Source organism: Ursus americanus, chromosome 20, assembly GCF_024610735.1.
Source record: "Ursus americanus isolate L20-20 chromosome 20, mUrsAme1.1.p, whole genome shotgun sequence".
Taxonomy (NCBI): Eukaryota; Metazoa; Chordata; class Mammalia; order Carnivora; family Ursidae; genus Ursus; species Ursus americanus.
In genome coordinates this window covers 14,876,870-14,902,361 of record NC_142146.1, presented here as the reverse complement: position 1 = coordinate 14,902,361, position 25,492 = coordinate 14,876,870, and the positions used below count along the sequence as shown (strand labels likewise).

Genomic DNA, 25,492 nt, shown 5'->3' with positions numbered 1-25,492 from the left:
AGAAAATTCCCAAGAGATCCTTCCTGTCTGCAGAGTGTTACTCCCATTTCTTAATCATTCCTCTTTAACCTCAATACGTGTTTAGAGATTTATTTGCTGTTGAAAGATTAATCAGGGTAATGGAGTATAGTTTAGCTTCTAAAGGCAGTCTTCCAAATTAAATGTGCTCCACACGATTTAACCTTTATTACTATTATTATTATTATTATTATTATTATTATTTTCCCATAATAACTGTCAGGAAAGTTCCATAAGAATAAAGCATTTTGTGTTTTGGGTTTCATTTCTTGTACAAACAAGAATACAAATACAAATTTTTAATTCGCCTATAGCCTATGTGAATCCCTTTTACACACACTGAACAATATGGTAGTCTCTGGTACTCTGTTCCCAGCAAGTTGGAATTTTTTGTCTGTTCAGAGGGTGATGTGTGAGAAGGGAGCAGAGACTGGATGTGGGGAAGCACAGTGAGAGACACATGGGAAATGAGAGCTCCTGTATTTGCCAGAAACACTTGGTGAGTAGCCAAGGCTGGCTTTTGCTGTTTCAGAGCATAATGAGGAAACGAGTGATCCTAGATCCTTCTTGCTAACAGTTCAACGATGTCTGGATAAATAAAAGAGATGCTTTCATCCCCCCAGTCAACGGTTATTGATACTGTGCCTACTATGTGACCCCCAGAATTCCAGGTGCCAGGAGAAGAGCAATGAAGGAGGCAGGTGCCTTTCCTACTCTCTTGGAGTTTACTTCCTGCTACGAGTAGACTCACAGTCAGTGGACCAATCAGCAAACAATCAAAAAAAAAAAAAAAAACCCAAAAAACAAAAAACCCCCACACACAGAATTGCAAAGCCAATATTTTTAAAAGATTCTTGTGATAGAAAGTGACAGGATAAATACCTAAGATTTAGTATCAGGCAAGGCCTTTCACAGAAGCCTGGATCTGAAAGATAATTACAAGCTAATCTTGGAGAGATTTGGAGAAAAAAACATTCTAGGCCAAAAGAAAAAAACAGGAAGTCCAAAGGTCTAGAATGGGGACCTGCGGCTAGAGTGTGGTGAAGGGGTGCGGGGAACGGGTGTAGGAGACAGTCAAACAGGCAGTTTTTATAGAGGCTTTGGTCCTTGGATACTTGGCTTTGTATACAGGAATCATTCTCAGTTTTATTTGAAGAGAGCCACCAAAGCTCTGGAAGGCGTTAAGGGAAGGAATGCCAGCAGTTGAATTATATTTCAAGGACTCCACTAACCAGTGGAGGCTGAGTATGGAAGGATGTGTTTCAAGGATGGCTTTCAGGATACAAATTTCCCCCTTCTTGCGACTGTCTGTAACATCCTCTTTTCCCTGCCTGACTCAATCAGCTTCAGCTGCCCCCACTTAGAGCCCACGATGGGATGCTCTCTTCTTTCTCAGGCTGTCCCTACCTTTCATGACCACTGTATGATGTGGTGGGGAAGGGGATGCCCTCTCTGACCCAGAGAGGACATCCCTGCCTCCCCCAGATTCCAGATAAAAACCAAGGAAAGCCTGATCTCTAGAGAAAGACAAGGGATTTAATTATCCTTCTAATAAGTCAATTCAAAGAAGCTTTATTCCTTGAACTATCCAAGGAAGTCTGAGTCTGACCACAGAAAGCTTTAAGTGTTGAAACATTTTAAAACTCCCCCAGACCATGGTCATATGGTTACGTGCCTTGAACCTCGGATTCCTATGGCTGATAACGCGGGCCTTTCCACGGATGATAGGTATCAAAGAAAGAAACCCTCCACACGTGTCCTCACAGTGGGGATCATTATGGCGAGGGGTTTCCTCATTTGGAGGAATTTTCCTTTGCACTTATGCTGGAATATATGTGACAAGATGTTCCACGGGGAGAGTTTGTGGCAACATAGCAGATATGAAAGCGTGCTGGAACGTGGGACACTTCAAACATGTGCCATGTGAAAACCACTTGCATGGCCTCCTGTACATTTCTTTAAACCTGGAGAAAATTATGAACAGGTCCTGTTTATATGCTCAACTTCCTCTCTCTGACATGCTACCTAAGTGCCGGGAGCTTTTTTGACTTGAAACGACAACAACAACACACTGAATGAAAACAAGATAATATTCTAGGTCAAATAATTTGATGGATAACAATCTATTCTGGAATTTTCTAAAAGGAAGCAATGAATGGGGCTCTATCCAAGGTTTTGTCAGTGTCAGCCAAGGGAAGCTGACCTGGGTCACGGTAAGGCATGAGATTCTGCAGAACCATTTTTTTTTTAAAGATTTTATTTATTTATTCGACAGAGATAGAGACAGCCAGCGAGAGAGGGAACACAAGCAGGGGGAGTGGGAGAGGAAGAAACAGGCTCATAGCAGAGGAGCCCGATGTGGAGCTCGATCCCAGAACGCCGGGATCACGCCCTGAGCCGAAGGCAGACGCTTAACCGCTGTGCCACCCAGGCACCCCTGCAGAACCATTTTAAGAAGACCTTGGGAATTGAACTAAGCATGTGGATCACGTAGACACCTGGATTCCTTTTCTTATATAAGCATCCCTGGGAAAAGTTTGAGGGATGCAGGAGTTCCCATGGAGATATGTATCAGGAAAGCATTCATAAGAAAGCAAGCACAAATAAATTAATAATTTGAGATCAAGTAGGCACAAATAAATTAATAAATTGTTTTGAGATCAAGCCACAAGCAGTATCCCTACAGTTACAAGGCTACAAATGTCCGTACATTCTTTTTTTTTTTTTTTAAGATTTTATTCATTTATTCGACAGAGATAGAGACAGCCAGCGAGAGAGGGAACACAAGCAGGGGGAGTGGGAGAGGAAGAAGCAGGCTCAAAGCAGAAGAGCCTGATGTGGGGCTCGATCCCATCACGCCAGGATCACGCCCTGAGCCGAAGGCAGACGCTTAACCGCTGTGCCACCCAGGCGCCCCTGTCCGTACATTCTAACCGTACTTCACCTACAGTAGAGAGGGTCTCTAAAATATTTTAGCCCATGCAAGTGATCTGGAATACTCCAGATTTCACAAATGGCAGCTTATTTCCAGCATCATTATACTAATTAACGTGCCACTACTTTCTTCAGGCAACCCATTTCTGACCATCATTATGCTAATTGAGATACGGACAGTTTAAAGTCCTTGTGCAAACCTCTGGCCTTTCTCATTAAATGGTAGCTGACCTCCTGTGGGGTGTGAAATTCGAACTAGAGTAGCTGAGTGCCCTGGAAAAGTAGCTTAACCCATCACACATAGATTTAGCACCATAATGTCTATACTAAACATATCTTGAAGAAAATTACAGACATCACAACAGAAGGCTGCAGGATCAAAGTCTGAGAAGTAGAAATGTTGTGCATATGAATAGAAAGGTTATATTTGGGGTCTATAGAAACACTTTACTCTTCCAGAATCCGCTTTCCAAGCTAAAACACAGGTCTTCACATTTTGTAGTCATGCATTTTGTTTTTTTTGTTTTTCTCCCTTTGTTAAAAGGGGCTATTCATGCAAAAGGGACTTTCAGGGCTTCTATCTGCAAAGGCAGATAGGATACCTGTGGTTTGTTTTGGACGTTCTGTAGAAATTCCAGTTCCTGTCCCAGTTAGCAGGTTTTCTTTGTGCTATTTAAGAAATCTTAAAAATTTAAAAAAATCTTAAAAATGACGAGGGCTTGAAAAACATGAGTCATCAAACAAAGTTAAATTCTAAGGGCCACCTACGAGTTGTCACTCACCCTTTTGAAGCCTCCTTTTCCTCTTCTTTAGAGCAAGAGATTAGATCAGTGTTCTCCGAAGAGTGTAAATTAGGTTTTGGTGCTGAGGGAGGACTTACCACCATTCCCCAGAGTTGAGGTGGGGGTTGGGGGTCCCAAGGAGTGTGGGGAAACACCCTCTAACCTAAGTAAAATGCTTTCTTAATTGCGGTTCTCTTCAAAGCGATTAAAATGCTAATGGCCGGGCCTCCTAGAGGGCCAGATAAATCAAACGTTTCCCTTCCTGAAAGATTAGCGTGTAGGCTGGGCTTCCTACTTGGGAATTCTTGAGAGTTTTTTCAAACAGATTAAATTACTAAAGAACTGTAACAACACGTTCACTGTCAACAGGATGATTATTTTGATATGAGCTGAAAAGATTACGTTCTTTAAACAAGTTTGTTTTTATATCGATACCCTTCTTGGTTGACGCCCCTAGCTATATGTTTGGTTTACCTGCGGGTAGTGCAGGGGTGGGAGCGTAATATGCAGTTTCCTTCTTTTCATGCGGCAATGCATGAAGCTAACCTGTCAGGAGTGACACCGGGGGACTCTGCATCCTTTGATGATCCCGAAGACATCTTTCCATCTCTCAAAGTCTAGAATTCTAAGCCTGTGGTTTGCTACTTCCTAATCTATTCGCTCTGCTTTCTTTGGGGGGTTGGGGAGGAGGATGAGAAGTTTCAAAATGATTCCGTGATCTTCAATTCAGCCAAACTCTAGTCTTGCAGCATTCACACGGAGCTTCGAAGGTCTTCATCTCCACCGCAGTAGGGCCAGTTCCTTTTATTCTTCACGTTTTCTCGGGGTTAATTGAACTGTCATGAACGCCAATTCCCTATACATCGTCAGAATATTAATAGTGTGCAAGTTATGTCCTGGAGTACCCCCCTTACATGTCTTTTAAGCTCGTGAATAGTAATACATTGTTAGCACAGTATTTTGCAGCTTACCAATGATCTTCATACTCATTGTCATGTACCTGAATGCCTCTGTTTAAACCGCAATCGGGTTGTTTCTAAAAGAATCTCACTGTCCAACTTAAAATGTTATTGTTGCTAATGACCACAGTCTTGGATAGGTAGAAGCCTTCTCCTTTTGTGGGTATCAGTGCAATACATATGCATTCTGTCGCACTGCACTTTCACACCTTATCTAGGACGGAGAGGGTGGACAGGAGTGAATACAGTCCTATTAAGTAGCAACAACTTGTCCCTTCCAACTTCTGCCAGCAACCAAGAAGATGCAAAAGACAACCATTCATTGCTCCCCATTTGTTGTCATGTAACAACGAGACCACTTGATGGGAGAGGGCCATGGGAAGCATTTCGGTAAGGTTACAGCTTGAAAGGAGCTGTAGCCTAGCTCATAAATACGGATGCTTCAAGCCCATGGCGGGTGACATACCCGAACAGTGTGGGTGTTCCATGTCAGGGTAGCCCTTTGACTAAGCCACTGTTCATGGAGCAGCTGTTCCAAGAGATTAATGGTGTATTAGGCATTTTCTGCTAAATGAATAACAATTCCAGGTGGAAGATGGGAGTGGGAGCAAAGAGCTGACCCCCCCCCCAAAAAAAAAACCCACAAAACCGAACAAAGAAAAAGGTTTTGTTCCCACAACAGGGTAGATTTTTTAGAAATAAATGGAGTGAGTCTATACTTTGCAAAGGAGTAGAGATCAAATATATACCGTGGTTCCCATGACTACTGTTCCCCTTATTGCTGCTGATAGGATGATGTTTTTAATTGCATTTTTTTCTTAAAAGAAGCCCCACTCTTTCACATAACACACACAAAATATGTATTCCTAGAAACTCAAACCATTGATTAAGAATGGAAATATCAGCTATCAACTAGTTGCTTTTCTTACATGATTCTAAGAACAAGTTTATCAGGCTTTTAAGAGACGGAGCTGACTCCAATGAGTGCTCTTCACAAATTCGGAAAAAGAACCTCTCTGGATCATGCCAGCCTACCTGTCATATACCTTAAAACAGCCTGAAGGGTATTTTGTGAATTTGAATAAAGCCCATTTGCTCAGAGCAAATGCAGCCCGGCCCCAGAGGACACAGTTTGGGGACATTGGGTGCGAATTTAGCCCCCACAGACTCTTTCAGCCATGCGTCTTGTGCAGTGAACAACCTGTACAACATCAGCAACCCTGAGGCTTCTTTACTAAATTAAGCAACAGGGAGTCAGAAGAACCTGCAAAGCCCTGAGAGAAGTGGACTTCATCTAAATTGACCTATAGGGATGCCTGGGTGGCTCAGTCGCTTAAGCATCTGCCTTCAGCTCTGCCTTCAGCTTAGGTCATGATTCCAGGGTCCTGGGATTGAGCCCCGCTCTGGCTCCTTGCTCAGTAGGGAGCCTGCTTCTCCCTTGGCCTGCTGCTCCCCCTGATTGTACTCTCTCTGATAAATAAACAAATAAAATCTTTATAAATAAATCAAAAAAATAAATTGACCCGTAGCTAGTTTCAAAAATCATTTTTTTTATAGCACACCCCTGAAATTGTTTAACAGAATTCTAATCTGTGGATGGAAGAGCTAAGCACGGAAGTCAACCCACTAAAAGCTCAGCCCAGCAATTGTAGATGGGGCAGAAGGAGAAGACATCCTTTGGGCTAGGCTAGGCAAAGTGGCATAAGTAAAAATGGCATTTGTCTAGTTAAACACCTATTACGTGCATACCATCTGCCAGATTCCTGGAGAGTGAGAAGTAGTAGAATATAGGGCCCGTTCTCAAGAATTAAAAATCTTGGTGAGATGGGTGAATAAGGAAGAAGAGGGGATGAGGGAAAGTGAACAAAACCCATTGCCTCTTAACTGTCTTACTAGTTGATTGGGCCAAATAAGGCTTATGCCAGTATACTCGGCGAATACCACAGGGTAACATGCAACCATTGCTCGATCTTGGGTACATAGTAGGGACACACACATTTGTTGAGTGAGTTAGTGATAAGTCCCACAGGAGTTTTGAAGGGACAGAATTACTCAAAGACTTTCTGGGATACCTACAACATAAGCCAGACATTGAAAAATGGGTTCCGTGAACAAAGGGAGTATTGCTTGTCTGGGTATATTTGTCATATTTACTACTTTAAATTGAAAGATATTCTTGATCTATTAGCCTTGATATTTAATGTGAATAAACTCTCTGGCTCAGATATATTGTACCATTTATTACTTTAGAACTGAAAATTATTCTTGTTCTATTAGCCTTGATACTTAATGTGAACAAACTCTCAGGCTTAAATATATATTTGTATGAAAGTGGCAGGATTTAAAACTGGTACAATTTTCTAGATACTGAAAGAGCTTGGTATCTTTTAAAGAGATCTCACTGGAAAAGAGCACATGAGGTGATTTCAAAGTTGCTTTGATGTAATGACCACTCATACTCAGTTGTTTCCACAGACCATAAACAAGACTGAAGAATGTTCGTCTGAAACTTTGCCTTGAACGAAGAAACTTCATTGAACAGGAAGTTGGCTTCCAGTTTGCACAGGCGTCGATGGAATGCTTTTTTTTTTTTTTCATTTTCTACTTTACCCAGTGAAAACAAAGTGTTTTTATGTGCTGTGCAAATGGTTCCTTCATGTGGTCTGACAGTTTATTTTCGCCATCTTTTTTTTTTTTAAAGAAAAAAATCCCAGAAGAGGAAACAAACAAACAAAAACCAACAACAAAACAAAACACAGAAGGTTGACATTATATCTGGAAGAACATTTGAATTGAGAATTTACCAGAAGATGTAGACAGATTTTTTTTTTTTAACAGAAAATCAGATGCCAAGAGGTGGGCAAAGCAGAAATGGAAACAAATCGTCTTCCTCAGTAATTAAGCTACTCTTTCTTTTCCCCTTTTTGTTTAAATCTAGTAGGTTCGTTTTTTATTTTATTTTTTTCTTAGAAATATTTAGGTAAGGTTTATCTTGAATCTTAATTGCCTTAATTTTAAGGACGTCAAAGGCTCTCGAGGCAAGCTGTCAACGTCTTGTTAAAAAAAATTCAAGAAAGAATTGAAATATTGTGCCGGCTTTAACTGGTACAGAAGTTTAAGACTATGAGTTTTTAGGGTGAACAAAAAACTGTACAGTTTAAAAGAAAATGTTTTTCTTCATTTGAAGAAAATTTGTTGATAAAAGAAACCATGGCAACTGCAAGAATTGGGAAAATGCTGGGACTTTTCATGAACTTTGTCTTAAGTGTTGAATCATTCTAGAAGGCTAAAACATTTTACGGTAAAGTTATTAATGTTGGTTTAAAAACAACTGCATTAGAAATAATGCGTGTTTGGGGGGCAGAATGCAGATTTTTTTTATTTACGAAGCGTGATCGCTAGCAAAAGCATTAGTGCTTTTTATCTGCAGTCTTTTTTATGAGCTTTACAAAGTTTTTAGTCAGCTTTGCTTGTCACATTGCAAAACCTAGCTTAAGAGCATTAAAAAAAAAAACTTAAGTAGATAGGAGCTTATGGTCAAAAAGTGCAAAAAAAAAAAAAAACAAAAAAAGCAATAGATAGAGAAATTGTTGACAATTTCTGTAGTCTTTCCTAGTTGTGATCAAATTCAGCCTATGGATGGCCTATTTTATACCAAAGATGAAGTGGCACCCTATTGCAGTCCAGAAGATAGAGGTTGTTTTCCTTTTCTTCTCTTTTCTTTTTAAAAATTTTATTTGACCTACATGGCCGGACCAGTTCTTACTTTGTCGTTTGTTTAAACTACCTTCCACTGGTGTTTTATATACTGCAACACAGAACAAAACAAAAGGGTTTTTTTGTTTGTTCGTTTCTGTTTTTATTTTTGTTTTTGTTGTTTCGTTAATGTGCATTTGTTGATCCTAGTAGAAAGCTTGCACCTGCTGTGCTCAGCAGTTTGAGCATGAAGAGTTCTGGATACCAACTGATAGAGCCAAACGGCTTTATACTCATTCCGTGAGCTTTTCTGGTTCCTTAGTAGCTCTCTTGAATAGTGACACCTTTATTGATGGCCACCGATAATTGGAGACACTTGTTTAACAGGTTGAAATTCCTTTCTGTGAACTTTGAACTAAAGGTCCTTCCTGAACTGGTCTGAAAGGTCACTTGTCAAAAAAGCTTAGTGATACTCTGTTAGTGATGAGTGGTCTCCTGAAAAGGTCTCATTGTATTTGTAACAATAGTCTTCCTTCTCTAGGTTTTGTCTTCTCACCTCAGCCTTTGTTCATCTGCCATGGACTGCCATCTTGGTTCTGCAAGCGGGGAGGGGAGATCTTCTTTTTGCCTCCTGTCATTGTATTCTCATACCCTGGTGTTGTCAGCAGAAGGACAGAAACAGACCTTTTTGTTTCACTTTAACTCTCTGAGACAAGTAGGGCCAATCAGATTGACGATTCTGTTAGTGGAATTTAGGTAAGCTTTTTAAAATGCTATTTGACAATCAAGAAATTGTATGATTTATATCGATAAGAACCAAAAGAATTAGGTTTGCTCAATCTTTAAAGCCAAAGGAGATATATTTGCATTGAGAATGATGCAAAACTTTGTCTAAAATGAATTAGATTGACTTAACAAACATCTCTGCATATTGGACTCATGGAATCCATGTTCAACCTGTGTAGTTTTACCTGAAATTAAGACCGATGGAACTTTGTGAGTTGAACCGCACACCAGAGTCGCTTTCTGAAGGGATCATTGGAATCAGATAGCTGAAAGTCTTTTCACAAACTGAGTCGGGGAAAACTGTCTTAGTCTAGACGGAAGATAGAAATGCGTCAAGTGCACTGTAAAACAAAACAGGGTAGGCTTTTAAAAACTAAAAAAAAAACTTAAAAGGCAAATCATATTCCCATTAGGTCAGTATCAGTAATGAGTTTGGCTGTTCCAAAATTGTCAATATCCAATTTTTTGTGACCTGTTAACAGAGGCCTCAGGTGGAAATGGGCCCGGTTCTCTTCTTTGAAACCCCATGGATTGGAAGCTCAAGTCTTGAAAGTGGCTCCCTATCTTTGCAGCTAAATCAGAGGCACAGATGGATCCAAGAAAATGTAGCATGTGCTGCTACGGAGAAATTCCATCCGGTGACACCCATCCTTAATGGTTTTCCATGCTCTAGAGAGAATCCTAGATGTGTACTTTCTTCTGTTCTTCAAGCTTCTCATGTATTTCAAGGATGGCACTTAAGTTTTATCTTTGAGAAGCGGGCCCCTGAGTTACAGGGGGTATAAGGAACATGTATAGGAACTGTGCTTTTCGTTTCTTTTTTTCAGTCTCTGAACTCTTTGTATAAATAAGGATTATCCTGGGCATAATTCATTTGAATATGAAACCAACATGCTTTCTTTTGTTTCTGTAAACACACACACACACACACACACACACAGACACACAGACACACACACACACACACACAAAAAAAACCTTAATGTGATACAAAGAAAGTCTCATTTACGCAATCAGCAATGAGGCTAAGAGGTAGCTACCATGTGGCTGATGAATGTGCCTAGGTAACTTCCTGTTTCTATTCAAAACTACTGCTTTATTTATACATTCAGAAACATTTTTTTCAACTATGAAATTTCAATGATCTCAATTTTTTTAAGCCACTTCAGGCACAAGGAAATTACCTGTCATTTTATGTGTCCATGTGTGTTTTGTGTTTGGATTTTTTTATATCATGCCATTCTAGAACATATCTTATTTCAAACCAAAAAGAAAAAAAAAAAAGAAGGAAAAATGGCACATGTTCAAATTTGCATCTGTCATCTTACCTAATGATTGTTTTTAAGAGTCATGTCTGGGGGGGAAAAAAAAGCATCGACAGGTAAGCAGCATAAAGTAACCCAAAATATGAGTTCAGGATACACAGACGTCAGAATCCTGATTTAATCAGCAATTGATATCATGGTGATTCTAATCCTTTTTAGGGCTTTTTTTTTTTTTTTAAGTATTCTGGTTCATCAGATTTCCAAACATGTATTCAGATATTTCCATTTTTCCTTTCAACTTTAATTGCCAAGGCTTCTAAACATCAGGAAACAAACCAAAGCCACAGTCCAAATGGAATAAATGTTACCTTATCCAAACTCTAGTTACATGGTCAGTGGAGGAGCGGGTTTTCTTTTAACAATGGTAAGGTTTTGTCAGGGGAGACAAATTATGCATAGTGACTCAGTGCATGGCCATGTGTTCTGAAGATGTCTCGGACCCTAGGTAAGCGAAAGGTAATGCTAGCAGGTGCTGGTGACTGTCCTTGAAGACTGGCACACCTCGATTGTTGCAAGTGACATAATATTCTTAAAACAACAAACAAACAAAAAATCCTCTACCTGACTTCAGTTTGGCTGTCTCCTTGGTAAATTTCAATCACTCAGATGTTGTCTCCATGCTTCACTTCAATCGATTCTTCCTGTGACTTTAACAGATCTGCCACATTTGACAGCATAGAAGACTCACTTCCACCCATTCTAGTGAAAAAGTACATGGTATTAAAAGCACTCATGTTAGAGATGGAAGGCTGAGAGCAGAAAAAGGCTGGATGGAGCAGGAAGGTCACTGTCCCTGCAGAATACATCGACCCCTTGCAAAACTGTGTGAAAATCATTTCAATTCATGTGTGACAAAAAAAAAAAAGAATAGCTTTTTTTTTTTTTTCTAAAAAATGTATTTGAATATTTGGGAGGCCTATTATATACCTATGTATCTTTTACGCTGGCCTAAAATCCCCATTAACGAAGAGTTAGGTTTGATTTGAGTAGCACTTTTGCAGTCTTCATCATTCCAAAGTTTCAATGGACTGTCTGGACCGAGTACAATGTTAGCAGGAAACTAAAAATACATCTGACAATTCAGTCTCATTCTTAATTTGCGTGCACGAACCTGCAGATAAGCTGATAAGCAGAGAGAAATTCATAAGTGGGTTTCAGTGATAAATGTTTTTAGATGATATAAAATCAAATGAAGGGGAATATTTATGTATATGTATAAACAACCTTCAGCCCATTTGAGGAATCAGACTTCATAACAAAGTTTAAACATGTCCTACAGCCTTGATCTATGTTATCTTGTCCACAGTAGGGAGTGAAGGATGAGATTTTGGGTTTTTTTTGTGTTATTGTGCCTGGCATCCTTCAAAATTTTGAGCTCGCTGAGACTGACAGCATCTCACTCCAATCTGAGGGACTGACGGAATTTAAACAGGCTCATTGATTCTGTACACTATCCTCTCCCTGTGACAGAGTGATAATGGGATTTCATTAATGGATCAATTTGTTACAAATGACATCCACTGTGGCATTGGAAGACAGTTGAGTCTAACCCAAATTTAACATTTCTTACCCAGTATTCTCAAATATGCAATCAGTCCCTTAATCTAAGAGCTCTCGATCATGGCTGTCCTTTGTGGACTGCACAGAGCTCAGGAAAATACAAAGCTAAATACAAGATCCCTGAGTGGCCCCAAAGATCTTTTCTCATTTGGGCCAGGAGAGCTCACCCCAGACTGGTGGTTTCTTTTCTCTTTCATTTTATACCCTAATACATATGCTCCCTGTCGCACAAAAAAGGGATGAATAGCTTCTTGATACTTCTTTGTATTTCTGGGAGGGAAAATGATATTTTAAGAAATGCTTCTTCCACTCAGGAAGGTTTAAAGCTGGAGCAGAGGTGAGCTCAAGCTTGGAGTCTGCAGGAGGAACCTCGAGGCCACAGAGTCACACTCTTCTTCCATTTTATTCACCCCACTTAGTAACTTCCCCAGTGACTGAGTCTGGCAGAAATACAATCACTCTCAATTTTTGAAGGGCTAACTATCTCCTTGGTAGATTTGTTTTGTCTTCTTTTTTCAACTGTTAGGCTTTATTTCCTTTTATTAGCATTTCACCCTAAGGGTGGAAAAGAAACATTGGAAAAACAGATTCAAATCAGTCTGTTTCTTTGTTAAGTCTCCATTTAGCAAAGGAGTTGAAAATCATTGGTAAAACAGTCAGTGCATTATATGCCATGGATATTTACTATCCATAATATCCCTTTCCCATTCACCGCAAATAATTGAGAGTTGGCTGTATTCTTGCAAATACAAAGGAAAACAAAACAAAACAAAACAAAACAAAACTGTAGCGAAGTATTTGGCTTCCATCAAAAGAAAGCTGTTTTGGTTTCTTTCACTATTGAAATTTTAACCAGAAGAAAAGGTCAACTCAAAATTGAGTTATGAGAATATAATAACATCTCTTGGTTAAAAATACACTCTTATCCCTATCTTAAATCTTTGGGGGAAAAATGCATCTTTTTGTTAATTTTTTTTTTTTTTTTTTTTTTTTTTTGCATCACAGTGATAAGGGTGAAGGACCTACATACCCCAGTGGATTTTTTCTGATCATTTCAAGTTTAAGTAGCGTCCAAAGTGTAACTTTAGTGTTATGCTTTGTATTTTAAACCCTCTGGTCTTAGATTCTTAAGAAAGATGCTCTGTCCTCCTCCCCAAAATATGTCATTTCCTCATATATGAAAAAATGAGTTATTTCATACTTTTCAGTAACTATAAAAACTATTTCAAAGAGACACTTGAAAATTTTTCTCCATTCTAGAAATTAATGTTTCCATTTCTTTAAAAAGAAGAGGAATATAATTGGAATCTTAATTTTTCAAAAAATAAAAGTAAAAATGTGCTTGCTATGAAATACCCAGTTTCTTAAAAAAAAAAAAAAAGGGACACAGCTTCTTTTAAAACCCTTATTTTAGGCCATATTTGACTTCATGGAACTTCTGAAACATCACTCAAATTTGAACTTTATTTAAGAGCATTTTGTGCTGCTGTCTCTGTCATGGAAAGTTCTGTAACTCTATGGTGTTTCCGGTTTTATTTTTACTTTTTCATCTGTACCACAGTCAAATTAGCTACCATTTCCCCCATTCCTTGGGCTTTCTGTAGATCAGTGGATGTTAGGTTTAAACTTCTGTTTTCTTTGATGAAGCTTTCAATAAAAAATGAAAATAAAATCAATCAAGTAGGCTGTTGTGTTTTTCTTCACTGCTCCAGAGATGGGTGGAGGGAGGGACCTGTGGGAGGGAGCAGTCTCCATATTTATTTATTTTTTTTTTTTTTTAATTTTATTAATAATGATTTTTTATTATATTATGTTAGTCACCATACAGTACATCCCCGGTTTTCGATGTAAGGCTCGATGATTCATTAGTTGTGTATAACACCCAGTGCACCATGCAATATGTGCCCTCCTTACTACCCATCACCGGTCTATCCCATTCCCCCACCCCCCTCCCCTCTGTAGCCCTCAGTTTGTTTCTCATAGTCCATAGTCTCTCATGTTTCATTCCCCCTTCTGATTACCCCCCCTTTCTTTATCCCTTTCTTCCCCTACTGATCATTCTAGTTCTTATGTTCCATAGATGAGAGAAATCATATGATAGTTGTCTTTCTCTGCTTGACTTATTTCACTAAGCATTATCTCCTCCAGTGCCGTCCATGTTGTAGCAAATGTTGAGAACTCATTCTTTCTGATTGCTGAGTAATATTCCATTGTATATATGGACCACAACTTCTTAATCCAGTCATCTGTTGAAGGGCATCTCGGCTCCTTCCACGATTTAGCTATTGTGGACATTGCTGCTATGAACATTGGGGTGCATATGGCCCTTCTCTTCACTACGTCTGTATCTTTGGGGTATACACCCAGTAGTGCAATGGCTGGATCATAGGGTAGCTCAATTTTTAACTTTTTAAGGGACCTCCACACGGTTTTCCAGAGTGGCTGTACCAACTTGCATTCCCACCAACAATGTAGGAGGGATCCCCTTTCTCCACATCCTCTCCAACAATTGTTGTTTCTTGCCTTGTCTATTTTTGCCATTCTAACTGGCGTAAGGTGGTATCTCAGTGTGGTTTTGATTTGAATTTCCTTGATGGCTAATGATTTTGAACATTTTTTCATGTGTCTGTTAGCCATTTGTATGTCTTCATTGGAAAAGTGTCTGTTCATATCTTCTGCCCATTTTTTGATTTGTTTATTTGTTTCTCGTGTATTGAGTTTGAGAAGTTCTTTGTAGATCTTGGATACCAGTCCTTTATCTGTAGTGTCATTTGCAAATATATTCTCCCATTCCGTGGGCTGCCTCTTAGTTTTTCTGACTGTTTCCTTGGATGTGCAGAAACTTTTAATCTTGATGAAGTCCCATAAATTCATTTTATCTTTTGTTTCTTTTGCCTTTGGGGATGTGTCATGAAAAAGGTTGCTTAGGCTGATGTCGTAGAGGTTGCTGCCTATGTTCTCCTCTAGAATTTTGATGGATTCCTGTCTCACATCGAGGTCTTTCATCCATTTGGAGTTTATTTTTGTGTATGGTGTGAGATAGTGGTCAAGTTTCATTCTTTTGCACGTAGCTGTCCAATTTTCCCAGCACCATTTATTGAAGAGACTGTCTTTTTCCCACCGGATGTTTTTTCCTGCTTTATCAAATATTAGTTGCCCAAAGAGCTGAGGGTCCATTTCTGGGCTCTCTATTCTGTTCCATTGGTCTATGTGTCTGTTTTTGTGCCAGTACCATGCTGTCTTTGTGATCACAGCTTTGTAGTACAGCTCGAAATCCGGCATTGTGATGCCCCCAGCTTTGTTTTTCCTTTTCAACAGTTCCTTGGAGATTCGGGGTCTTTTCTGGTTCCATACAAATTTAAGGACTATTTGTTCCAGTTCTTTGAAAAACGTTCTCGGTATTTTGATCGGGATAGCATTGAAAGTGTAGATTGCTCTGGGTAGCATGGACATTTTAACTATGTTAATTCTTCCGATCCATGAGCATGGAATATCTTTCCATCTTTTTATGTCTTCCTCAATGTCTTTTAAGAGTGATTTATAGTTTCTAGAATAAAGGTCCTTTACATCTCTGGTTAAGTTAATTCCAAGGTAACGTATGGTTTTTGGTGCTATTGTAAATGGGATGGATTCCCTGATTTCTCTTTCTTCGTTCTCGTTATTCGTGTACAGAAATGCAACTGATTTCTGAGCATTGATTTTGTATCCCGCCACGTTACTGAATTGCTCTATAACTTCTAATAGTTTGGGAGTGGCTTCTTTTGGGTTTTCCATATAGAGTATCATGTCGTCTGCGAAGAGAGACATTTTGACTTCTTCTTTGCCGATTCGAATACCTTTGATCCCTTTTTGTTGTCTGATTGCTGTTGCAAGGACTTCTAGTACTATGTTGAATAATAGTGGCGAGAGTGGGCATCCTTGTCGTGTTCCTGATCTTAAGGGAAAGGCTTCCAGCTTTTCCCCATTGAGAATAATATTTGCAGTAGGCTTTTCATAGATGGCTTTTATGAGATTGAGAAATGTACCTTCTATTCCTACACTCTGAAGGGTTTTAATCAGGAAAGGATGCTGTATTTTGTCAAATGCTTTTTCGGCATCGATTGAGAGGATCATATGGTTCTTGAGTCTTTTCTTGTTGATATGATGTCTCACGCTGATTGATTTGCGAATATTGAACCACGCTTGCATCCCAGGTATGAATCCCACTTGATCGTGGTGGATAATCCTTTTAATGAACTGTTGGATTCTATTAGCAAGTATCTTGTTGAGGATTTTGGCGTCCATATTCATTAGGGAAATCGGTCTGTAATTCTCCTTTTTGAGGGGGTCTTTGCCTGGTTTGGGGATCAATGTAATATTGGCCTCATAGAATGAGTTTGGTAGCTTTCCTTCTGTTTCTATTTTTTGAAAAAGCTTTAGGAGAATAGGTATTATTTCTTCTTTGAATGTTTGGTAGAATTCCCCAGGAAAACCGTCCGGGCCTGGAGTTTTGTTATTTGGAAGGTTGTTTATCACTGACTCAATTTCTTCATAATTAATTGGCCTGTTTAAGAAATCAATTTCTTCCGGTTTCAATCTTGGTAGTTTATAGGTTTCCAGGAAGGATTCCATCTCTTCCAGATTGCTTAGTTTATTGGCATATAGCTGTTGATAAAAATTTCTAATAATCCTTCCAATTTCAATGGTGTTCGTCGTGACCTCTCCTTTTTCATTCATAATTTTAATAATCTGGGTCCTTTCTCTTTTCTTTTGGATAAGTCTTGCCAGTGGTCTGTCAATTTTATTGATTCTCTCCAAGAACCAGCTTCTAGTCCTGTTGATCTGCTCTACTGTACTTCTGGTTTCTGCTTGATTGATTTCAGCTTTAATTTTGGTCAACTGCTTCCTTGTGCGTGGATTAGGCCTGTCCCTCTGTTGCTGTTCCAGCTTCTTGAGGTGAGAATATAAAAACTGCATTTTAGATTTTTCTATTCTTTTGAGTGAGGCTTGGATGGCTATGTATTTCCCCCTTAGGACTGCCTTTGCAGTATCCCATAGGTTTTGGACTGTTGTATTTTCATTCTCATTGGTCTCCATAAATTGTGTAATTTGATTTTTGATTTCCTGGTTTATCGAGTCATTCCTGAGCAGGATGGTTCTTAGTCTCCAAGTGTTTGAGTTTCTTCCAAATTTTTCCTTGTGGTTGAGTTCCAATTTCAGAGCGTTGTGGTCTGAGAATATGCAGGGGATAATTTCAATCTTTTGGTATCGGCTGAGACCTGTTTTGTGTCCCAGAACATGGTCTATTCTTGAAAATGTTCCATGGGCATTAGAATAGAATGAGTATTCTTTGGTTCTGGGGTGTAGTGTTCTATATATATCTAAGAGGTCCAACTCGTCGAGTATGGCATTCAAAGCCTTTGATTCTTTGCTTAGTTTTTGCCAGGGTGTTCTGTCTATTTCTGAGAGTGGAGTGTTGAGGTCCCCTACTATTAATGTATTTTTATCTATATGTCTCTTTATTCTGGTTAAGAGTTGCCTTGTGTATCTTGCTGCTCCCCTGTTGGGGGCATATATATTTATAATTGTCATATCCACTTGTTGAATACTTCCTTTAAGAATAATATAGTGCCCTTCTGCATCTCTAACTATAGTCTGTAGTTTAAAATCCAATTTATCTGATATGAGAATTGCTACCCCAGCTTTCTTTTGAGGTCCATTTGCGTGAAAGATGGTACTCCATCCCCTTACTCTCAGTCTGAATGCATCTTTGGGTTCGAAATGAGTCTCTTGTAGACAGCAAATGGATGGGTCATTTCTTTTTATCCAATCTGCAACCCTGTGGCGTTTGAAACCAGAATTTAAACCATTAATGTTCAGGCTGAGTACTGAGAGATATGCTTTTAATTCTGCCATGTTGTCAGTAAAGTCTTTGTTTGTATTGGCTGTGACTTTCTGTTTTGTATCACTCTTGGGGCCTTTTTACTTTTATAGAACCCCCCGTAATACCTCCTGTAGGGCTGGTTTCGTGGTTACGAAATTGGCTAGTGACTGTCGATTCTGAAATGTCTTTATTTCTCCATCAATTCTGAATGACAGCCTTGCTGGATAAAGGATCCTTGGCTGCATGTTTTTCTCTGAAAGAGCTTTAAAAATGCTCCCCCAACCCTTTCTCTCATTCCAGGTCTGTGTAGACAGGTCTGATGTAATTCTGATGCCTTTGCCTTGGTACGTGAGAAATTTCTTTGCCCTGGCCGCTTTCAATACTGTATCCTTGGATCTCATATTTGCGAGTTGCACTATGACGTGACGTGGTGTAGGTCTGTCATGGTTGAGCTTGGGAGGGGTCCTCTCTGCCTCTTGGACACGAATGTTTGTTTCCCTTGCTAGATTAGGGAAGTTTTCAGCTACAATTTGTTCAAATATCTCTTCTAGACCTCTGTTTTTCTCCACCCCCTCGGGGATGCCGATGATTCTAACATTGGATCGTTTCGTTGAGTCAGTAATCTCCCGTAGCCAACATTCGTGGGCGTGGATTTTTTTAAGACCATCTTCTATTTTTAATTTTTCCTCTATTAACCCATCCTCCAATTCACTAACCCTTTCCTCCGCTTCCGTGACCCTGGCCGTCAGAGCCTCTAGTTTTGCCTGCATTTGGCTCATAGAATTTTTAATTTCTGTCAAATTCGCTCTCATTTCCGCCCTTAGGGATTGTATATTCTCAGTAATATTTTCCTGAATACTTTTTTCAAGTCTACTCATTATCTTGACCATTGTTACTCTGAATTCCATTTCTGATAATTTGGTTACATCCATATCCGTTACTTCTGTGGCAGAGGCCACTGATTCACTGTCCTTTCTTTGCTGGGGGGGGCTTCTCCTTCTTGTCATTCTGATGAAGAGAGGTTGCGGGGTTTCCAGAGCCCAAAATTATTGACTGGGTCCCAGGCCGTGCCCCTTGTTTTATAGGGATCTTAGAGATGTGGGCTTCTTCTTTAAAGATTTTATTTATTTACTTATCTGAGAGAGGGAGACAGACAGTCAGCAAGAACGAAACAGAAGCAGGGGAGTGAGAGAGGAAGAAGCAGGCTCCCAGCGGAGGAGCCCGATGAGGGACTCCTTTCCGGAACGCCGGGATCACGCCCTAAGCCGAAGACAGGCGCTCAATGACGGCGCCACCCAGGCGTCCGGGTTGTGGGCTTCTTGATTTTTCAGCCTGCCTTCTGTGTTCTGGGGGAGGGGCCTGCCGCACCGATACTCAGGCAACCCTGTTTGGGTAGAGTCTCCGTGCCCCTGCGAGGGAGGATGGGGATGGGCACTCTCTGAGCCGGTATTTCCAGGCTTTTGTTCTCTGGCGGCTTTCCCTGGCGGCCGGCTATGCCTCTTCTGAGGGTCAGAGCAGCAGAGGCTGCATTGTCACAGAACAGAGGGATTGCGGCCCGTTCTCCACTGATGTTCTGGCCACTTTAACTCTGTTACTGTTGGTGCTGCTCAACCCTGCAGCGTCCGGGATGTGCGCCCCACACCCGGCGTCCCTGCCCTCACTTCCAGGGCCGGCGTGTCTCTGTCCTTTGTGTTTCTAATGCCGCCAGCCACCGGCCGCCCCGTCTCTGTCCTTTGTGTTTCTAATGCCGCCAGCCACCGGCTGCCCTGCGCGCTCCCGGGTCTCCCGGTCTCAGTCTATGCCCGGTGAGCACACCTCGATTCCGGAGTTTCGTGAGAAGCCTGGTGGCGCGCGCACCCGGTTCAGGGTCTCAGTCTGCTGTTTCGCGGGTGCCGACCGCGAGTCCGCCCGCTCCCCCGTGCAGGTGGCCCGCCAGCCGCCAGCCGCCCCGCGCGCGCTCCGGGAGTTCCCGGTCTCAGTCTGGATCCCGTGAGCACACCGGGATTCCGGTGTTCCGGGAGATGCCTGGTGGCGCGCGCGTTCACGGCTCACCGGTCTCAGTCCGCTCTCTCGCGGGTACCCTCTGTGTGTCTTCCCGCTCCCCCGTGCAGGTGGCTGCCGCTTCCCGGCGCCCAAACACGGCGGCTCCCTCCCCCTTCCGTTTATCTTCCGATATCCGTGCACGGTTTACAGCTCCCCTCTTGGTACCTCAATACTCAGCGCTGGAGATGTTCATTTGTAGAGATCCAGATGCATCATCCTGCGTCTCAGGCTGATTCCGTGGTTATTTAGGCTGGTCTGGTACCTATCCAGCTCGACTCAGGGGACCGGCTGAAAAAGGGGTCCCCTACTCCTCCCAGTCTCCATATTTAATTGGGTATACTGCTGGCTTCCTGCAGAAGGCCTCCGAAAAAAAAAAAAAAAAAGAAAAAGTAAGAAGAAGAACCACACGATCCCTGGTAACAAAAACCAGGAGAGGAGGAAGCATTTTATTCTTGCAAGGGGCTGAGAAAACCCTTAATTAGGGACTTTGCGGGGGCGGGAGAGACCCTTTAGGTCTTCCTAACTTCGCACATGCTTCTTACTCTTTGTGCTTCAGAGATAGTCCAGTTCCTATCTCCAAACATGCTTAACATCTACTGACAACTTGGTATATCTTTTGTAAAGGCCAGGAGATAGAGTTAGATGTAAAAAAGTTCTTTTGACACCTTGACCTTGCAAGGATTAAAATCCAGGTCAACCAAAATCAGAAGTGTCCATTTCTCAAGCTATGGAGAACTGTGGTAAGCAAACAGCAGAAACTATATTTCTGTGGTGCAGGGTCATCTGAGCTAACTGGGAGCTCCTATTCGAGGGTCACAAATATTCTGTGCTATAATACGTATTTGCTGTTGTTTGTCAATATTTACTTCTATTATAGAAGACAAGAAAACGAGAAAAATGAAATTCATATAATGTGTTAAACACAGCAAAGAAAGTAAACTTTAAGACATAAAATAAGTAGAGCGTGTGAGTCTGAACAAAAATAGAAATGGAAAGATGGAGAAAAACACTATATATTTATGATGCACTAAATATACATGAAGCACCATGTATTCATGATACGCTAAATATGCACAAGAAATATGAGACACTCAATATTTTGGGGGACTTAATTTGGTCACCCTTTGGCTCACATAGCAACTTATCAGACTAATGGGTGAACTTCAAGTAACTCGTCCTTGCTTCTCTCAGAAGGAGCATGTTTTCCTAGCTCCTTCCTTCTGTGGCCTATCTTGGTCCCATTTCAGCTCTGATCTCTGCAACACACAATCAGTGGAGAAGGATGATGTAGCAGAGGGAGAGGCAAGATATGTGAACATTGCAGAGCTTTTTAGCTGTGTGGTCCTTCAATTCCTCTTGAACACTACCCTGAATGAGTTAACCTATCGCGTGGCTTTCATCTTGCTTCTTGCCATGGGTTTTTAACAGATTAATAAGTCCTTGCTTTCAGCCTCTTTACTTGACTTGTGAACCCTTCTGTCCCATGACCTGTAGTATAACTTGCATAACATATATGAAGGCTACTATTGTATCGAGGTCATTTCCCACACAACACCTTCATGCTTTATACTACAAGCACCTAAGAGAGGATATATAGGAAAAGCTAACCAATCAGTGTCAGGCTCTGAGAATGTTTGTATGTATCCCTTTTCCCCATATGAGTAGCAGTTCACGTTGTACTTCTTGGAAGAAGAAGCTGGAAGAGAAACCTAGAAAAATGGAAATATTAGAGAGTATAAGAAAATAAGAATGGAATGAAGAACTTGAAATTAATTTTACTCACATTCCATCAGAGTTCCTTTTAGAGCAATGTTTCTTTTTTGCTGTTTGTTTTTCAGGAATTATAGACTTTTAAAAAGATAATACGAGCACCCTTACCCATATGCATAAAATTTTCACTTCAAATTGCAAGATGCTTGGGAACTGCCTGAAATATATCCATAGGCTTCTGCTGAAGAATCCTTGGTTTCAAAGCATAAAGATAAGAGAAAAAAAATACCAGAGAGTGAAGAAAGAAGCTACATTTATAATGGTGTCCTTTATATATAAAATAACCATGATTTCTTGACCCCATAGCTATGTATTTTTTACTGTTTTATAATTTATTCTCTCTGAGAAGAAATGAGTGCTTCTCCAACTCTCAACAGTCCCAGTAAATTTCACAATCGATAATGCTTTTATTTTTAAGGGATACTGAGAAAGGTAACTCTTTTTGTTGCTTTCCAAAGTTAATAAAGTGAAAAGTAATATAGCTCAAACATAATCTCAGAAGATTTGGTTATTTTTTGAATTTCAGTAAATGAGTGTCATTTACAATAATGATGAAAAAGTTTCCCATCTGTCAAAGGCTGTCTTTTCATTTAAATACTGAACAACAGAAGGAGTAGCTACTGTCAGGAGCTTTCTCCAGCCCTTAAGAGGTTGCAGGTTACTATCCTGATAAAGCAGTCACCAGGTGGCGCTGTGGAATCAGTCTCCAGTGGGTTCCAAACCCAGATCCCAGATTCCGCCTTCCTGAATAGAACCCGTGATACCAGGTATGGCTCTAAGAGCAAGAGTTGCCGTCACTGAGCCTTCACTATGTGCCAGGAACTGTGCCAGGTGCCCCACATACTTGGGCCATACAACCTTCCCAAGACTGCTCTGAGGTAGGTGCTACCACTACTTCCATTTTCCAGATGAGGCTTGGAAAGTTAGAGACCTAACCCTGGACCTACATCCAGGAAGGGTTAGAGTGTTCTTTTAAAAACAGATCCAGGGTCGCCTGGGTGGCTCATTCAGTTGAACATGCGACTGCTGATTTTGGTGCAGGTCATGATCTCACAGTTGTGGGATCAAGCCCCACTTGGGGCTCTGCCCTCAGCACAGAGTCTGCTTGAGATTTCTCTCTACCTCTCCCTCTGCCCCCCTCCCCCACCACTCACACACTCTCTATAAGTAAATAAATAAATAAATAATTTAAAAAAGAGATCCAAAACCTCAACCCCCAAGTTCTGAGGTTTCCTCTTCTGCAATGACTTTGGGAAATGCCAATGTGGGAGATCATTTTGTTTTCAATGTTTTTTTCAAATGTTTATCTCACTTGGCCTGAGATTTTTGTTGGTTCCGTAGAGGGCATTCGATGTTCGTTCTAATCACTTTGGTCACAGAAACCCAACACAATTCACATTTTCCATCCCAGAAATAACTTACTGTTTCAATCATCTCCGTGATTTGTTCTGGAAAGAAAGGATGTATCTACCAAATAGATAGGCATGACTTTTCATTGACTCATTCATTTAACAGTGCCCGGTACACGGACATTCCATAAATATTTTAATGATAAATAAAGTAGACATGGTTCTTGTCTACGGGGATGTCATATTCTAGTAGGCTCTGGTTTATGACATTTTAGCATGAAATAAGATCAGGGAAGTTTGTGAGCAATATGTTTAACCTTCCCATGGCTTAATGCAAAGTAGGTGGAAAACTTCTTAATCTGAATGCGATCATGTCTTCTCACATTCACATGTGTGGTGGGTCTTCCAACTCCCTGGCTGTTGCCTCTCCCCTAATCTGGCCCCTCAGCAAAGTGGCTGGACATTTCACTGTTACCCTTTCCCCAAATCATCTGGGGCTTTTAACACTTTTGACATCAGGAATCTGCCATCCTGAGCTGCCTATAACTCTAGTAGTGTTGAAGGATTTCTTTACCTTCGCTGCCTGTGGTTCTTGGTCACGCTACTTGGAAGAATGAAGAGGTAGACCAGAGGAAGAGTGGTGGGCAGCAAAGCAAAAGCAAAGTTTATTGAGCAATAGTACAAAGCTCCCGAACGAACAGGAAGGGGACCTGAGACGGTTGCCACCGGAGTTTCTAAGTCTAGGGGGTTTTTTGGGCTTTTTGGTGGGCTGTTTTAATCTGATTAATCCTCCCTGAGGCTGTCATCCAATTAGGTTTTCGGCACTTACCTATCATGTGGGAAAGGATGGAGGGCTCCTTCCAGGGTGGCATAAAATCCTTTTAAGGGTGGTTTCCTCTTAGGGCGGGGGCCCCTTGTCCCTGCCTGCCTTCTTCCAACGATCCTTCATTAGGAGCGTCTATTATTTATTACCACTGATCTTTTCACAACCATAGGTGCTGCCACATTTTAAACAAGAGGGAACCGGGGCTTCAGAATGTTATAAGACTTGGCCATGTTTTCATGATGCAGATGGGATCCAAGCTCAGAATCTGCTAGATACAAAGCCAAAGATTTGCCTTTTATGTAGTGCTGGATACACTGATGTGACTTGAAAAGATAAATTATTGATCCAAAATAATTTTTCTATTATCTGACCTTTGACCAATATAATTTTATTCTTATAGATAGATCACAAAATATTGGAGAAAGTGCTGGACGAGCAGTGAAAAGATCTTGGGTTCTCACTTCAGGCATACTCTTTGCTAAACATGTTTCCCCCCCCTCTCTAAAATTCAACTTCTTTATCTATCAAAATGTATACCTTTGCTCTGGGTGTTTTGTTTGTGTTTTAACAGCAACGACAAAATGATTTATTTGCAGCACAGCCCAGTCTCTATCACTTCACAATAGGACAGGAGTAGAGACAAGTCACCATGTAAGTGTCATTCAGTCCAAGGCGGAACTCCATGCCTCCCAAGACAGCGGGACCTATCGTCCATGCCCAGAGCCAAGCTGAACACACAAACAGGTCAGCCACAGACTTCAAGTTTCCCATTTTCAGCCTTCCACCCTCTCCATCCTCAGTAAGACCACCCCCCAGCCTCTGAGCCACCAGGGAGCTTTCCATTGTGAGGCACTTAAAATGGGTTTATGTGTCACATAAAACAAGAGATTACTCTGTGGAATCTATTGTTCTGTAGAAGGTTTTAAATGACTCCCCAACCCACACAGGTGATTCTGATCAGCAGTGACCACTCTTCCTCTGTTCACCAGAGATGTCGCTGTTAGAAGTGATTACCACCTCAGCTCCATTCTCGCCTCTCTGTTGGCCTTACTGAAGGCTCCTGTCCTCACCTAAGATGAGAAGGAATCCAGGTACTTTCCCAGGTTCAGAGGCTGAGAGGAAGAGCCCTGAGAGCTTAGAAAAAAAATTTCCTTCCTTCTGTTCCCCTCAAAAGATTTTTGTGGAGATCTTTGTCAAAAAGTTTTCTGGTCCATTCCCAAAAAGTTAGTTTTAGATTTGGAGGCCAACCAAGCAAAGAGGCGGTCAGCCTTCCCTATTGGGTACTACGTTTGAGGATATGGTATGGGAGGAAGAGAAGTATAAAATCCCAAGTTACTTTCTTCATCAGCTCTTCTAGAAAGACTCAGAAGATGGACACTAGGAAAATCCCACCTTCCCCAAGCCTTGGTGGGACAATTCCTAAAGTTCCACTATCATGGACTGGTTACTTTTGACCAAGTCACGATGAAAGAGACAAGAAAATAGAAAGGGCATCTCTAAAGGAATATTTTTTAAAAGATTTATTTATTTATTTTGAGAGAGAGAGAGAGATAGCACAAGCAGGAGGGATAGAGGGAGAAG

General features: G+C 40.9%; 1 protein-coding gene across 2 annotated transcripts in view; it reads left to right on the top strand.

Moving 5' to 3' along the window:
- RBMS3 (RNA binding motif single stranded interacting protein 3) overlaps positions 1–13,736 on the top strand; it is a 678,653-nt gene extending 664,917 nt beyond the window's left edge. For both annotated transcript variants that reach the window (XM_087870144.1, XM_087870143.1), the window contains exon 15: positions 7,169–13,736. In XM_087870144.1, the coding sequence (XP_087726270.1) occupies positions 7,169–7,175 (7 nt within the window). In that variant the 3' untranslated portion in view covers positions 7,176–13,736. The remainder of the gene's footprint in view (positions 1–7,168) is intronic.
- Positions 13,737–25,492: the final 11,756 nt, after the last annotated feature.